The sequence below is a fragment of the Vanellus vanellus genome, assembly GCF_965231255.1.
Source record: "Vanellus vanellus genome assembly, chromosome: 4".
Classification (NCBI taxonomy): Eukaryota; Metazoa; Chordata; class Aves; order Charadriiformes; family Charadriidae; genus Vanellus; species Vanellus vanellus.
In genome coordinates, this window is record NC_138909.1 from 17658788 (window position 1) to 17675867 (window position 17080).

Here is a 17080-nt window from a genome sequence, read left to right on the forward strand (position 1 = left end):
CTATACAGAGAGGACATTCTTATAAGGTGGTGGTCTGTAATTCTTATTTTAAGTGAAGAACAAGTGACTCCAATAACTCAACAATTTTGAGCTATGTGAAGTCTGGTGAAAGACATCTCTCAGCCTCATTCAGTCAGCTAAACTTACCAAAATCATCTTTTACTGTTACCAGATCCCAAATTAGATGTCTTCAAAACCATGAAGACAACCTGGAATGAAGGAGTCTAAATTCATTCACCAAACTGGGCACAAGCCTCCCACTGTGAAGAGGCAGGCAAGAAGTAAGTTTGCATCTGATGTATTTTATAAAAAGGATATCAAGACAGATTTGGAAGCATTACAGATCTTTTGCTGAATTCCACTCATTCACCAAGAGTAAAACCATGCATGATCACCAAGACAGCTGACTGTCCAAGTTACTATGACTTAAAAAAAAAAAACAAAACAAAACAAAAAAACAACCAACCTACAAGCTTGACCCAGCTAAACCCACAGAATTACCTTATCATCTATACTGTAAGTGGACAGAAGTGACTGAACTAGGATAACTGTAGCCAGAGGTGTACTTACTGGGAACATACTAGGGAAGACTGCATATATTAAGAAATGCACAATATTCAGTGATGCTCTAGAAACTATTTGGTTACTCTCACTTGTCATCAGCATTGATAAGTTTATATACAAAATAAGACCTAGCCATTCTCTAAAAAACATACAGTAATGAGAACAATGCATTGTTATGAATATATTTATGGTGCATTTTTACAACTGTATTCATTTAGTTCTATCAGCATTACCTTTGGGGGTTTTCTGCAAGAAGGTACATGCAAAAATGTCTTGTGACCAGAGATGAAAAGAGAATTTCTACTTCATAAAATCCACTGTATTAGTGTTTCAGAAGCATTCATACCAAATTAGAAACCTGTTGTATCAGCAGGTGATGCCATTAGCTTTCAATATGAATGATGATAAAGAGTTTATAGTGCAGAAACCATGGCGATGGAGACATGACAAAAAGAGCAGAGAGGGCACATGAGCAGAAGGCAAACAAGAGGCAGTCCTGACATTTATCTCAGATTTGTTCTATAAAATAAGCCAAGTGGGGCTGGGGAAGAAGGTTACTTTAAAAAAGAAGAAAGAAGGAAAGTAAGAATTTTAAAAATTTATATTGATTTTTGTTTGTGGTTTTAGTAAAGTCTGAGAGAAGCGAGAGAGGTGACAAATAAGTTTTTAAAGTAATTTTAGTCTTTGTTCCTCAGATCCCATTATTTTTCCTGTAAAGGTGATAAAAACTGAGATCTCTTTCCCATTTGCACTTTGTCGCTAGGAGACTCTTGGCCAGGACCTCATAATCCACAAAAAGAATCAGAAGCAACAGTACATTCTCCTCACCAAATGGTCAGACAGAACATTAAAAAAAGGTCTTTGCAACACAGATGGGGGGGGAGAACCACAACAAATAACAATTTAAAACAAAATTGGCTTAGAGCAAGGCATGCATTTCTTTAGAGGAGCACAGAAAGTCTAGATTATCTGTGGGTCTCAAGTTGACTAGTGTATAGAGACCAAGTAAACTCTGGCATGAAGTCGCCAAACTGAATTACACCAACACCACAGAGAAAGACAATAGTTGTACGGTCATCTGCTTGAAGCATAGCAGAATTTTACCAGAATATCCATTTCCCACTGCAAGCCTAACAATGCAGCGTAGTTAACCCCTGCACATACAGCATTATGAACAAAACACTTGTCAGTGAGAGCCCTTTACCCGCTGAAAGACAAGGATACCAGTGACCTAAGTTTATATATAAACAAGAAACTTGCAATAACTTGGAAACAAGACAACACTGACATACGATACAAGACAAGCCCATTTAGAACTGAGTAGACCAGAAGCTGCACCCAGAATTTTAATCTAGAAAAGATTTTGCAGGACCTTCTATATTTCCAATGCAGACTGTATAGCCTTCAAAGCAGAATTCATTCTCTATATCAAAAACTTCAGACCCTAAAAATCTTCTTTGACACTAGTAACACAGTACAGTAACTAATTTTACATATATATATATGTGTTTAAGTTTTGCCAATTGCTGAATTATTTCTACAACTCTATCTGAAAGTGCCTTCATTAGTAGGTCAACTTGTCTTTGTGTTTTACTATGAAAAACACATAGCTATTTTAAGTTAGTAACAGATCCCACTGTAAATAATTTATTTTTCCATTCTATCATCCTCCCTTACCAAGAGGTTTTTTATTTTAATAAACCAAGGAGAGGGGGGAGGAGGCAGGGAGCAGATACAAGGTAACAAACAGGAGTTCACCTGATTTGTATACAAAGGAAATTCAAGGAGTTATTGTTGCCCAAAGTCAATTAAAAATACAATTCACAATGCATGACCAATATAAACCCATAGTTTAGCTTACTGTCTGTCAGAAAAGTAACAGAACAGATTAATACCTGAACAAGAATGTGCTTTCAAAGTTTTTCACAGAATAATAAGCTTCTTTAAAGTCAGTATTTTCCATATCAATTTTAAGAAGTGCTGAAAAACAGAAAGCCATATCTAACATGGGCTGGAAAACTAGGTTCTCAGACAATACTGACCAAAACAAAGCAGAGCGATTTGAATATTTCTAAGAGTAGAATTTCCAAAGACAATAAAATGAGACTACTAGGTTTTAGATGCATGCTAAAAGTGAGCTCACTAAGCACTCTGTCATACTGCTGGACTGAGAAAATGGTATAGGTGGTTCTCATCTCCAAGATCCAACACTGTCAGATTGAACAAGTTATTTGTTCAAGTAATCAGAACTAGAGAAGCTTAAATTTCTTTAATAAGCAGCAGGTCAATTACTGTGCACTTTAGATTTTTGACCTTCTGAGTCTTTCACATATAAAACATGACCATCTCTTAAGTCCTTAAAGATGAGAAACATCAAGACAGCCCTCTGGGCTTCTCTTGACTCTCCATCACAAAGAAATTCACCATAACTTTCAAATGCTACAGCAAGCTTGTAGAGCTTAATTAAGAGCAACATGCTTGCTCAAGAAATAAAAATTAAGTCATCTAACTTCCTTCTTTAAAAAATAAACTCTTCATGTTTGAGGGTGGTTATGCTTTAAAGAATAACTATGTAAAAATACCTTTCGACACCGATTTGCCCGGCCTTTCTCTCTGGCCCAAAGACGTCTCACTTTAGCGATCAAAAAATCCCCCAAATACCATACATCTCCTTTCAAAGTACAAGAAGCAACTTAGCTGATTTCTGCTAACACTACTAAGGTAGTACAGTTATGAGTCACCAAACTGAATGAAACCCAGTATGAGGGGATCTGTTGGGCTTAACCCCATTAGTAACAACAAATCACAGCATGGTTTTCATACCCCCAACTGAACCTGCACACACATGAGTAAACTACTGGGAAACAAACTACCGGAAAAGTCATAGCTAAGAATCACTTTTTCCTAGAAAAGTTAACTTTTTTCTGCATACACTCACAGAAAACTAAGTACACCATTGCTAACCAATACTTCACATGCCTTAAATTCTGACTGGTGTGATTTCAGAAGTATTAATCGACAAAACAAAGAGGTCACAGCTAACGACTGAACAGAGGCAGAACTCAATGACAAATGGATGAGTATTGCTTTGTAGGGAGATCTTATATGCCAGAAAGCTATACCAAAAAGTCAGCTTAACAGTTTTTACAAAAATAAAATTAAAAAAAAAAAAATCCAGACAATAGATGCTTTCTGCAACAAAAACTATAAGTTTGTTGGCTAGTTTGATTTTTTAAGCATTCCAGTTTTAATAAAACCACAGAACATCAAGACATCTTCTCCTTCCAAATTAATCACCAGTAGTTGATATGTATTTCTGGGACTCAGAGAAACCAAGAGACCTACTTTTTTTGATATCGCCCAAAAATTTGGATTTTGTTCTCACATAATCCAGGTAAAGTGTACTTACTACCAAACTACTGGTTGTTTCATGATAGCTATCAACTGACTACTTCTGCCCGAGAAAGCAACACAGGGCAGGAGCATGAACCTCCCACACCATACGCAGGTGTGCTGGGATGGTTGGGGAATCTTCTCAGAGAGATCAGGGATGTTGTTTCACTTGCAGAAAAAGTGAAAACACAGTTTCAAAAATTTCCAAGGCCAGAAACTCTCCCATTTGGGAAATTAAGATCCAGGAGAATGCAGTCCACAGGTCAAATTCTCTAGACCTCTTAAATCTAAAATCGAGGATTCTCTGAATCAAGCTGAATTTTTTGTTCCTCTCCCGTCCAAAATGGAGCAGAAAAGGAATCCCAGAATCAAGGAGCTTTTACATTTTTAATTATTCTGCTGAACCTTCCACTGTTGCCATAAAATACACCTCCCATACACCACTCAAAAAAACGTGCTCGAAACAAAGTGAAATTTAACACACTCATGAACAATTTCCCTTCACACAAGTGTCCTAAATCATAAACTATTTACCAGAATTTCCTTTTGAACCTCATGTCCACATATCTGAGCACCGGGTTTTGTCAAGGACAATTGTCTAAGTAACTTAAATCTCTGATCTGCACTTTTTTTTGCCAGTGCTGTAATTCCTCTGTATAGGGACCATCAGCCAAACAATTTAGAACATTACACTCTGTTAACATGAAAACATTCAAAAAGTAAACATTCATCATAATCCAAGAAGATAACATCAAAAAACATTAAACAGACGCAGCATACAAATATTTAGTGACCATTAAAACTTGCATGTAGCAAAGACTACTACTAACAAAACAACTGAAATGCAAATAGCATTTAAAAAACAGTATGCCTTTTGCGTCAACTTTCCTTGTTACTGAGCTTTATTCTACTACATGCTCTCACTTCCTGGTTTGTCAGAAACCACACCGTTTTAAAGTCAAAGGTGCTCACTAAAAGGAAGGAGGAACAAGTATTTTTAGAGATGTTTTGAGACCTCTGATAACAGCAGAGTATCTTTGTAAACTTAAAGACAGGTTTTCTCCTAGTGTTTGTTCTCCTTCAGCAAGCAAACATGAACAACTAACCTCATTTTTTTAAATGTGGCCCAAGAAGTTCAACGGTATATATTATGTTTGCAGCTTCCATAGGAAAAGTTGTGCCCTCAACTTTTAGTGAGATCTGTTATGATGTATTAAATACCTCCATACTGTATTCAAAAAATAGCAGCTCACTACCTAATTTATTAATTAAAAAAGGACACTGAAACGACGTTCTACTCTTCCCAATTAAGCAGAGTAAGTAAAGCATTTGAATGAACTGCTCCCTGACAACCCCACCCCCTGTAGACAGAACATGAAAGTTCTGCCAACCTCCAAAGCAAACGGGAAGCAAAAAGGGCCATATACATCTTCACAGGAAAAGTTTTGGCTTAAAACAGCAACATGAGTGTTTTGATGACAGTTTGACTTACTGAATCAACGTTTAACCTTTCCTTGTTGAGTACATCTGTTGAATGTTTAAACATAACAATACACTTCAGTTCTAAATAAAGCAACAATTTCTCTGAGGCAAACTAAGGAGGATGCTGCTTAGAGTTGTTTCAAGTTTGTATGTATAGATAGAGGCTCATATGCTTTATTCTCAGCTTTTGTGATCCGTAAGTAAAAAGAACCTAGCTGAAATCTAGCATGCTGAAAGTATAAACATGCAAAAAAAAAAATACTGACAGAAAAATAACATCAAAAAAGCAGGGGATTCTTCAGCACACACATGCTGTTCTTTCCTCTCACTCCCAAAAAGGCAATCAACTTACCAGATTAAACACAGTGTCGACTATGTCTCTGTTGGACACTTCACCAACTTCCACCAGTCCTGTCAGCACAGCAAATTTCATCTTGATGCCTCGGATGGGGACTCCTGGATTCAAAGGCTGCAGCACACTTCCCCCTTCCGCAGCATTTCCTTCTTTTCCCGCTCCTCCTCCTCCATCATCACCTGTTGGCTGAACAACTTGTTTGCCTTCGCTCGCCATGGCTAGTTTCACTGCAGGTTACGACTTGAAAAGCCGGCGGCAGGCTGGCCGCTCCGGGAAGAAGGAGCGAATTCGGGTGCCGGGAAGGTAACCGGCGGCCCCGCTCCTCCCCTGCGGCTCCGGCTCCTGAGGAAACCCGCGTCCGGCGGGCGGGGGGGGGCAGGCAGGGAGGACGCGCCTTCAGAGTCCCAGCTCTCTCCTCAGCAGGAGGCGTCTGTCAGCAGCTCTCTGCCCTCCGGCAGGTATTTACGGCCCTGAAGGACAACCCGAGACGTTTCTCAGTTGGCGGAGGGGCAGGCACTCCCCAGAAGCCCGGGGGTCCCCCCACCTCCGGCCCGCCGCCCCCGTCCCCCTGCCCCGCGCCGGGGGGGAGGCGGCAGCAGCGGCCGCCGCGGGAGCGCTCACGCCTCTCCTCGCTCCCCCGCAGACCCGCCGCACGGCGAGACTCGCGCTCCGAACACGGTCGTGAGGCGCTTAATTATTATTTTTAAAGACTTTTTTTTTTTTTTTTTTAATGGAATACGCTCCTCCTTCCCGCCCGGCTCCTTGTCTGCCGCGTCTCCGGCTCTTGCCCTTGTACCGCCGCCCCGGCTGCCGGCGCGGACAGGTGCAGCGACCCGCCGCCGAGCAAGTTCGCCACTCACCGCTCGCTGCCCGCCGCCGCGGAGGGGGCGCGGGCTGCCCTGACGCCCGGGGCTCTGGGGGCCGGCAGGCGGCTGCTCTGCCCCGCTTCGAGCCGGCTACGGAGGGCGGGCTGCGCGGCGCCGGCCGCCCCCTCTCTCCTCAAGACGCCTGAAGTTTCAGCCGCTGCCGCCTCACGCCGCCGTCTCGATTAGCCCCATCTCTTCCTGCCGACGCTGCCGCTCTCTGCCGCCATGACAGCGCTGAGCCCCCGGAGCGCTGCCGGCCCAGGAGCCGTGCGCCTGCGCGGCCGGGCGCGGGCGGGGCGGGCCGCCGCCGCGCGGGGCGGGCGCCGGGGGCCCGCGCACGCCCAGGTGCGCTCAGGTGCGCCCAGGTGAGCGGCGCGCGCGCGGCCGGCGCGGGGCGGAGCGATGAGCGGCCCGTCCGCCTCACGGAACCGCTTCGGCCCCGCCGCTCCGCGCACACACCCCCCCCCCTCCCCTGCCCCTCCGGGGCGGCTGCGGTGAGGGGACGCTCCCCTGCGGGGATCCGGCTGGTCCTAACGCGACATGCAACGACCTGCCCCGAACTTTGTTTGGGCTGTTCAGTGACTGACTGAAGCCTCCCGTTCCTGAAGCAAATTTTTCTTTGGGGGTGGGAGGCGTTGGGTTTTTGAGGTTTTGTTGGGGATTTTTTTGCTTTGGGTTGTTTTATTTTTTTTTTTAAAAGGGGCGTGCAGGAACGAAACTCTCTGCGCGCCCTGCCTTCACAGCCCCGAACCCGGAGGAAAACCGCAAGCGGGCGGCAGAGCAGGTAGCGCCCCGGCGGGGCGGGGAGAGGAGGTTTCAAGGCTGCCGCCGCAGCTGCAGCTCCTGGCGGGGAGCGGGGCGGCGGGGGGGTGGTCCCCCCGCCCCCCTCAGTAGCGATCCTGGGGCGGCGGGTGAGCCGCTCCCCCAGCCTAAACCCTAGCCCGGCCGGGCGGGCGTCCTTCCTCTCCTCCTCCTCCTCCTGCCGGCGCTGCTCTACGGGGGGGGGGGGACGCGAATGTAGGTCATGGGAGACGCCGCCCAGGTTTGACGAACCTGAGGTAAGAGGGGTGCAAGGGGCGGGGGGGGGAAACTCCCCCTCCTCCTTCAGCTTTAAAAGCCTTTTGAAGGTAACGCCGAGTTGTTTCGGGCTGGCGCCGGGGGCAGCTCGGTTCGCGGGAGGGCTGGTGCCGCGTCCGGGCGGCGGTCCCTCGCCCAAAACGCTCTCCCGGTCCCAGCGAAAGGGGGACGGCAAGGTTAAAACCCGGCGCCCCTCAGCCGCCGCCGAGTACCGAAGCCCGCGGGCAGCGGGGCCGCGTCCCGAAGTGGGGCGGTCCCCTCCCCGGGCGGGAGGGCAGGCGGGCGGAGGCGCGGCCTGCCCTCCGTGCCCTCCCCGCCCCTGGGCCGGGCTCCCTCCCCGCAGGGTGGCCATTTCCAGCGGGTAGCTGCCGGGTAAGCGGCGGCGGTGGTAACTTTGCTCCGCTCGCCCATCGGCGGGTCGGGGGGGGGGGGGGGGCGGGCACGAGTGAAGGGGGATTTCCCGCCCTCGGGAGGTGACGGGTGCGGTCGGGCAAGGCGGAGCGGGGCGCTGTGACTACCTGTGGCCGGAGGGGAAAGGCGGGAGGGTGGGGCCGGCCCCGAGGTGGGGGCACCGCTGCTGCCCCGGGCGCCGCCCCCGCCTCCTCAAATCCCCTTCTTCCCTTGTCCCTCCCTCCCGGGACCTACCGTGAAGGTGAATTTAGTCATTAAATTATCAAATCGCGTCCGAAAATAAGGTGGGTCGGTGAATAAGGATTATACGTCCTTCTAAGGACCGTGGGATCTCCTACCAGCTGTTGAACAGGCAGGCAAGTGTATGAGTTTTATTAACAAAGTATCACAGCAACGTGACAGTATCAAAGATTTTCTAAGGAAGGATCATTCAGGGATGTGGGCATAACATGCAGATAGATAGATGTGGGGGAAAAAAAAATATGTACATTTTAATACTTCACAAATATGCTCAACGTCCTCTGTGATATAAAAGGCTGTCATTTATTTAATTCTATGGAGGGAAAGGGAATGAATCTTTAAATTGGTAAAAACTTCTGTGTTTTGAAATATGACCCCAGTGAAACTCCAAAGAGGCCAATGGGTGTTTTGTCTGGGAAATAAAAATCACACCTTATTCTTGATATTGCACCATGTTTGGGACAAAATTTTTTGTGTGTATGCCACCCTGTTTACACAATAAAAGGTACAAACAAAATCAAACCACAGTTTTTCTGGGAGATAGCTTTCTGAAGTGATGTGCAATGTTCCTGATAAACATGCTAAAGAAGATTGTAATTATTAAATATTAACTATAATTCTAACTGGTTATATTATTATTAAATAATATTTAAACTTTTATGTGGCCTGATTTGGGAATGCCATACTTTGTGTGTGTTGGTATCATTATTTCCCATGGTTTGGGGGCAAAAAATAAAACACACTCGAACATGTTCCATTATAAAGCGTATTCAGTTCCCTTCCTACATAATTTTCTTACATTGTTACATTTATCTATGGAGTGTATGTCAAGACTAGACTATTTCATAGCTGCTTTCCTGTTTGAATTTCCATGTCCTAAGAAAGGAGTAAGCTCCTTTTTTTTCCTTTCTTTCCTTGTCTCCCTTAGTTACATACATACATTATTAGGACGAGATGATAATCTCTAATTCGAGTAGCAAACATCTGCAGTTTCATCCTCAGAATTAGAAATGTTCAGAACTATAATGCTGACACATTCAGTCTCTACGGAGCTACAGTGGGCTTGTGCGCTTGTACACATGCTGTGTAATCTTGACATTTCAATCTTAGAGTTTCCTGACACCAGCATTTCTTATACATGTTTTAGATTTCTCACATCTATCGCTTGAGCTTCCTTGTCTTTCTATGAGTCACCTGTAGTTTCCTAAAGTATTGTCTTCCCTCTTGTAGGAAGTAAAAAATTTTATTTGAGCCTCTAAACTGGCTAAGTACACATTTTCGCACATCAGTTTTACCTGCTTGCTTTTAGGTATTCCTTTCCTCCACTGTTGGCCTTTATCTTTACATTCTGCATCAGGCTATCCGCCACCAGGCAAAAGCAGAAATGAAATAATGTTTGGAATTTTTTCTGTATCTAGTGACTTGGAGTATGAGTTCTATTTGTGGCCTCTCCTGTTAGCTGCAGAATGCAACATTTGTTGTTAATCTATTTCTGCTTTCTTCTTTGTTTTAACATCATATGAGAAACAAAATAAATAAAAGAAAATGAATTGCTAAAATCCAGCTTAATGGATTTCAGATGTTTTTATCCAAACTGCATAGCCCGCAAATCCAGTTTGCCAGTGAGGACAGCACTGTCACAATGAATCCTGTCAGATCTTCCTATATTTTCTTACAGATAAATAAGTACTTCTTGACTGGTCTTGATTGTTAAAGGCAGTGGGGTATGTATATTGGTCAAGGCAGGTAATGTTCAGCAGACTGCCAGTTTAGGGTTCCAAAGACAGTTGTTTTAATTTCATTTTTCAGCCAGGTAAACCCAAAGTTAAATTCTCCAGGTGATGTGTTATCCATTGGGCTGGTTTTATGTTCAAGCAACCATGGTAGTTGACAAAAACCCACCACCCAAGGTCTGGAGAAATAGGCTGTGTGACATAAAAGTTAAAGTATAGCTGAGAATTGGGAGTAAACCCTGTCTTAATCCTTTGCCCTGAGCTTCCCAAGTGTGGTTACAAGTCTAATGCTGGTTCTGCCTTCCACAATCAAAGTGGAAGTGTTGAGCTAAGGGAATAAAAAATGACAGGAAGTTTTCTCTAAACTTTACAACCCAAAAGAAAATCACTAAGTGTGGATTAAAAATTAACTTAAACCCCAGACTTGGAATGAACTCCCTAACATTTTATAGAAAGTACCAGTAAAGTCTCTGAATGCAATTTTAAGAAAAATATACTTTCTGTTTAAATAACCTGGTGTAGAAGTTCTATTCAAGTCTTCTGAACCCTCTATTCAGCACTCATTAGGCCTCAGCTGAGATGCTGTGTTCCATTCTGGGCTCCCCAGTACAAGAGACACATAGGCATACTGGAGTGGGTTCTGCAATGGGCTACAAAGATGGTGAAGCGACTCAAGCGTCTGATGTAGGAGGAGGGGCTGAGAGAGCTGGGACTGTTCAGCCTCGGGGAGAGAAGACTCGGGGGGGGGGGGTATGTTTTCAATGTGCGTTAATAGCTAGTGGGAGAATGAAATATAGCAGCTGAGGAGCAGACCCACTGCCAGCTTCATTGCATCTGTAATTTTTGGCAGCTGGAGTCATTAACCTTTTTAATTGCTGCAGCTAAATATGAACAGTGCTCAGGGATCAGATCTTTTACATAAAAATAAACCATTTAGTTCATATAGGATAAGAAAGCCAGTGTCCATAATAACTTATAACTTCCCTCCAACTAAATTGATGTGTTCAGTTTTGTTGGGGTTTTAGGGGAGGGGTGGCTCATGACACCCAGCAATGTCAGAAAAAGTTTTGAATGAAGTATGTTTTAGCAATAAAATATTCTGCCTTTAAGCAAAATGAGGGAAAATAAATTATATATCATTTTATAACTTTTTATGACAAAATTCTCCTTGCTCTTGAGCACTGGAGGAGAAGAAATGGCCTCAAGTTGCGCCAGGGGAGGTTTAGATTTGATATTAGGAAAAAATTCTTCACTGAAAGGGTTATCGAGCATTGGAAGAGGCTGCCCAGGGAAGTGGTTGAGTCACCATCCCTGGAGATATTTAAAAGACAGGTAGATGTGGCACTTAGGGACATGGTTTAGTGGTGGACTTGGCAGTGTTAGGTTAACAGTTGGACTTGATGACCTTAAAGGTCTTTTCCAACCGAAATGATTCTGTAATTCTATGATTAGGAGCTGCTTTAAAAATCCTGGACTAGAAATTAAAATCCAAATAAAAAAAGCTGCTTATAAATATTGTTGACCTTAAATATGAGAGGTCCTCCCTTTTTCTACAGAGAACATATTACTTCAAGAGAGCATTGTAATCCCAAAATAAAGAGTAGCCTTGCCTAAAGAGGAAGTTTGCTTTTGATTAGGTGTGAAGGCTTTTGCAGTACCTGTTAGATGGTATTTTATTTTTAAAAATATACTATATATTATATATATATAAAATATATATGGTGCATTTTTATAATGTAGAATTTTACTTTTTTATAATGTATTTTTTAAAATCCATATGGTGAATTTTACTCACTTGTATTTAGAAGTGTAATCAGTTAATCTCTTCATTTATCTGCATCATGTGTTCATTATCGGTGGATTGCTACTATCAGTGTGTTTAAAAGCAATAAATTTATAAATGAATGCTTAATGAGTCTCAGCTAGGTGGCATTAGAAAACGCCTTTCCATTCTCTAAGGAAATTATGCTGGTACTGAACTGAAGAAGATGCTTTAGCTCTTTTCTCCGATTCCTTTAGCATAGAAAGGATCTCCAAAATGTCATTGTGATTCCTTGCACTATCCAAGCCATGCCAGGAAATCTTTCATCTCCATCAGAGGAAATATGAACTTTCACCACAGTAATTTCTGAATAAACTTATGAAACAACTCATTGTGCTCTATTTTTAATGAGCACTCCTTACTTTTCCTTTTTGAGTCATACACCCCTATTTTGTTAGCCTTTTTTCCACTCCCTTATTTGTACTAAAAGATGTAATTGTTGTTGTGAAAGTCCTCTTAAGAATCCAGTTTCTGGCAGCGCTGTAAGACATGTTTACTTTGTTTTCTGCTTTGGTAGTGAACCCTACGCTATGTTTGGGCAAAACAAAGGCATATGACATTAGCATACAGAAGACAGTACAAATCATGTTTCTTCACCAAAACCTTAGTTTACATGCCATATTCATCAAATCGGACATCTGTACACTTGCAGAGGGAGGTGGCCTTGAGCCTGCACTTACCTGCCTTGCTGTGCTGGAACCAAAGGGTTCTGTGAGCTTGCAGAAGCAGCAACTCCGGGCCTGACAGCAGCTGTACCCACCCACCTCGTTACACCTGGCTTGTACACCAGTCATTGCTCATGCACTGTTCAAACTCTCCAGCCAAACCCAGTTTTGCTATTTAAAAAGGAAGAGTTGAACGCAGAGTCCTAAAGAAGTAAAAGACAGAAATAGCTGCATATTAGAGTTCTGAGAGGGATTATGAGAGGTTTTCTGCGTAAAACTCTAGTATGATCTCAGAGGATGTTTTGAAATCCCCAACAAATCGCTTCTCACAGAGGCTGGATTAAGATCTACGGAATAATTGCAGTTATGGGCCTGTGTTGCATCACAGAAAGCAATGAGTAACAAAAACTTGAAATATTATTATTTTTATTATTATTGAAACAGCTCACTGTTGGTGCATATTGTGATGCTTCAGTCTTTCAGCTCTATTGTATAGTTACAACTACAAAGATTAGAGATGCTCCTGTAATGAACACATAAGCTCCCACTGGCTTTTAGTACTTCTGTGGATTACAATGCTGAAGTAAAAAAAAAAAAAAAAAGAGAGAGAAAAGACAGACCTGAGGATTTCAGCTAAGTCATTGTTTCCCAGAGACTGCGCAGCAACTGGTGGCTACAGAAAAAGAAAAGAAAATGGTTGTGTGGGTAGATGTGGGTGTGTGTCTCTGAGAATTCATGCTGTATTTGTTTTTCTTCTTTTTAAACAGCTTTTATACCTTTTGGATGCTGTATTCATTTTGGCTTACCTGAAACTTTTATACTATAACTACTAACTAATTAACCTTTAATGTGTCGCACATTTTTTATCTCATTTTATTTTCAATATAGCTCTCCCTGAAGAGATACTTGTGTCAGATTCAGAGGGAGGAGACTCTGTTGGAGGGATAAAATTTCATAGGGCTGTGTGTAGGAGGATGAGCAGGACAAGGAAGTGGAGGTGATCTTCATGTTTTGGAAGGGAGGAGAGGCACTGTATCAAAACAGTGAGGTGAATTAAACAGAGAACAGAACAGCAGAAAGTGAAAGGAATGGGGACTAAGAGACTGTTTTAATAGCAACAGGGATCAATGGCAAGGAGGTGTGCAGGGAAACAGTCCATACAGAGCAGTAAAGAATCAAGGGAATCAGTGGTTTAGGAACAGAAATAAAACAGAAAGAAAAGATGTAAAGATTGCAGTATTTACCTGGCTCTTCTAAACTGCAGTGTCTTTCATGAGAATATTATAATAGCCACGTACCAAGGAACATTCTTTTATCTATTTACTTAATGTAAGAAATCACAATAAACTAAAGTGATCGAGGATTGTCTGAATAGATTTGCTGCGGTATTTTGCATATCAAGGCAATCAAACTGACTACTTTGCCAGGCAGCCAGGTGCTGGAAGACAGTAGCTTGTTGTTAAGCATCAGGCACTGTGCAAGTCAGGATTTCCTGAAGATACAAATCTTTTGCATAATCTTTTCTATACTATCCCCTACATCCTATGAATTTACTACCTCCGCATTTGAACCCCTACATTTATGAAACCAGAGATGCACCACTGATCCAATTACTCCAGTTAGCACTGACTGAAAACAAAAAAGATCATACCTCCACCTCAAAATGCTGTGAGTGTCTAGCTAGCTCTGGGGAAAATAGGAGCTCCAGAGAAAATCTGGAATCTGGCAGCCCCAGTTGGCTGTGGTATTAGGACACAGTAAAACTTTGCCTGAACTTAAGAAATTAATTGAGCAAAGGTAGATCTAAACAGTTTCCATGGCATTATGTCCATCTTGGTTTACTTGACCAGATGGCAATACGTTCATAAGTGGTGCTACTGATGTTATAGCAATTAATCAGTTGGACATGCCAATGCGGAACACAAACCCATTCACTGTTATTACCTAGATGAATACTCTGTATGAAATTTATTTTCTTTATGTTAATAAGAGGTTAATTGTGGGACAAGTCGATTCAATTGTGTAGTGACTTTAATATGATGTCAAATTACCACAAAAACTGTTGATCACAATGTTACAAGTAAGAGCTAGGCCACTGTGTCTCTGCAGTTGTCAGCCACCTACTCCCCTACCTAAGAGATAAGCTGATCTGTTTCTGCTAATGAGGATTAGCCACAGTTACAGAAACTATTGATTTGCGTAGGTACAGATAAATGACATTAAACTTGTGATATGCTATTGTGCTTTATAAAAAAAAAAAAAATCAGCAGTATGCTAGCACTTGGAAAGCTTGCAAAAATTCTCAGCCAGACTCTGATAACACTGCAGCCACATTGTCCTGACTGAGTAGCTAGAATTGTCTTTCATTACTGCTATCTACTGCAGAGTTCCACATACGTACTTAAGGATTGTTTCACTGCACTGGTACTACAATCCTGATAAATGCAAAAAGGCCCTAAAGATCCAGAGCTTTTGCAAAACTTGCTCTTGTGCTTCTCATAAATCCTAAATTCACACAGAAATTTTCAAGAGAAAAAATTTCTGGGAGACTGTTTTTCAAATTTATGTCTGGAAGGCAAGAGAGATGTTCAATAGGATTGTTTTAATCAAGGATCTGCATCAGATGAAGAAGCTATACACTTCAGATCAGTGAAAAATGCCAAAGGAGGACGAAAAAAAGAGTAGAAGGGTAGCAATGCACACCTTTCCTTATTTCTGGTCCATTTAAGAATGGTCATTTTTTACATGGGACAAGAAGAGAGATGGGAGAGTGTTGCAGAAATAACTGCACAGTTGTGATTATCTATCACATGAGTAGGCACTGGAAATCTTTAGGCAGAGATTCACAAATCGTGGCACACGCCAGTGGTGGCACACAGACCATTGCCAATCAGCGTGCCATCCAGGAAAGAGCCCAGAGCCGCTGCTGCAATTGTGGCTTTCAACAGCAACTTCAGCTATGGCACATCCTCCTCTTCAGGCCCAGCCAGGGCCCCCAGAGCACACTACCAGAGGGCTTTGTGTAGGTACTTAGTGAATCCTCCTTCGGTTAACTCTGCAGGTGTGATCCACTTCCAGATGCCTCATATGTCTGAGGGAAGATTAGCAATCATCAAGGCTATTCCACATGCTACACTTCAGTAATTCTGAGGTAAAATCAGTATGCCCAAGGTGGAATTTTTTTTCCAAGTATAGCTAGTATAGCACTATAATATTTTTTATTATTCTTAATTAAGAACCTTGCCTTTTTTGAATTCTATTTTTTTATTACTCTGTCAAATTCACCACTAATAGGTTCCCTTTACTATTAAAAAAGCTAGCTTTCTTCTCCATGTTTCCATTCCTTTGTTATGTTCTTATGAGCTTGCAAATCTGTAAGCACTTTTCTCCATTTGCAAGCCAATGTGGGGAGGTCAGGATGTTTATAAGGACCTGGAATTCCAAAAAATTCATTTTGTATTTTAGTTTTGATTATTGCCACTTAAGCATAATGACAACATCCATCCAGTTAAAAGTTCAGTTTCATTGGAAATTGCTTTTTTTTTTCAGTGAACCACTGCTAATCAAAAATGTATGAGCAATGCTTTCATAAGTCAAAAAATAGTAAAATAGTCTCATAAGTAAAATAAAATAAAAAATGGAGAGTGAACAACTTTCTGTTCTAACATGGCCATCTGTCATTTATAAAGACATCACCCCATTAACCTGTCTAATCAACTCCATTCTTTTTTCAAAGTTGGTTAAGTAAGTTTATGAGGAGATGTAGATGTTCTCTTGATTAAATCTGTTGTAAAACGGCCTCCCTGGTGTTCTGCTTTGTGTGCATTTACACATATAAAGGTAATTACAAGTACATATCACTACTGTAAATTCCATGCTTGTCATATTACAGTACATGACATTTTCATTTCCTCCTGGTGAAAATGAAATCTGATATTTTCTGTTCAAGCAATAATGACCAATTAGAATTTGTTATTATTAATGTTTGTCCTAAAGTGCTCCAAGTCATGAGGTGGTTTCCTCCCAGGCAGTAGAATTTATAATGTGGAAAAAAGGGGGTTGACATGTTGCTATACCACCTTCAACCATTCCCTCTCAAGCCTGGTTATTCCCTCAGCAAACTGGGAGATCCCTATGGAAAACCCACATTGTAGGGAAGAATATTACTGAGTTCAAGTTTAAAGTGGAGAGCTGAAATAACTGATTCTCCTCGGCAGAAATTTCTGAAGTCTGTCTCTGACCTTTCCTTCCTGACGTTTTGCCTTTATCACAGGGACCAGAGCTTAGTTCTCTTGCAAGTGAATGCAGCTCTGCAGAAGTCAGTCAGTTAAGTTGCATCAGTTCTGATGCAATGTGGTCAGCTATCTTCATCGGGATGTCTTCAGTGCCTTCACATTCTACCAGTAACGGGGAAACTATTGGAAACTGACCCTTCGCAGAACTGTCCGACGAATGAATTCAAATAACTGTGC

The 17080-nt window shown here is 42.3% G+C and overlaps 1 protein-coding gene across 3 annotated transcripts in view; it reads right to left on the reverse strand.

Annotated features, from left to right (window-relative positions):
• Nucleotides 1-6010, reverse strand: part of LRBA (LPS responsive beige-like anchor protein) — a gene marked incomplete at its 5' end in the record, with an annotated part of 425426 nt that extends 419416 nt beyond the window's left edge. For all 3 annotated transcript variants that reach the window (XM_082482677.1, XM_082482676.1, XM_082482675.1), the window contains one exon: nucleotides 5792-6010. In XM_082482677.1, coding sequence (XP_082338803.1) covers nucleotides 5792-6010 — 219 coding nt within the window. The remainder of the gene's footprint in view (nucleotides 1-5791) is intronic.
• Between the last annotated feature and the right edge of the window lie 11070 nt (nucleotides 6011-17080).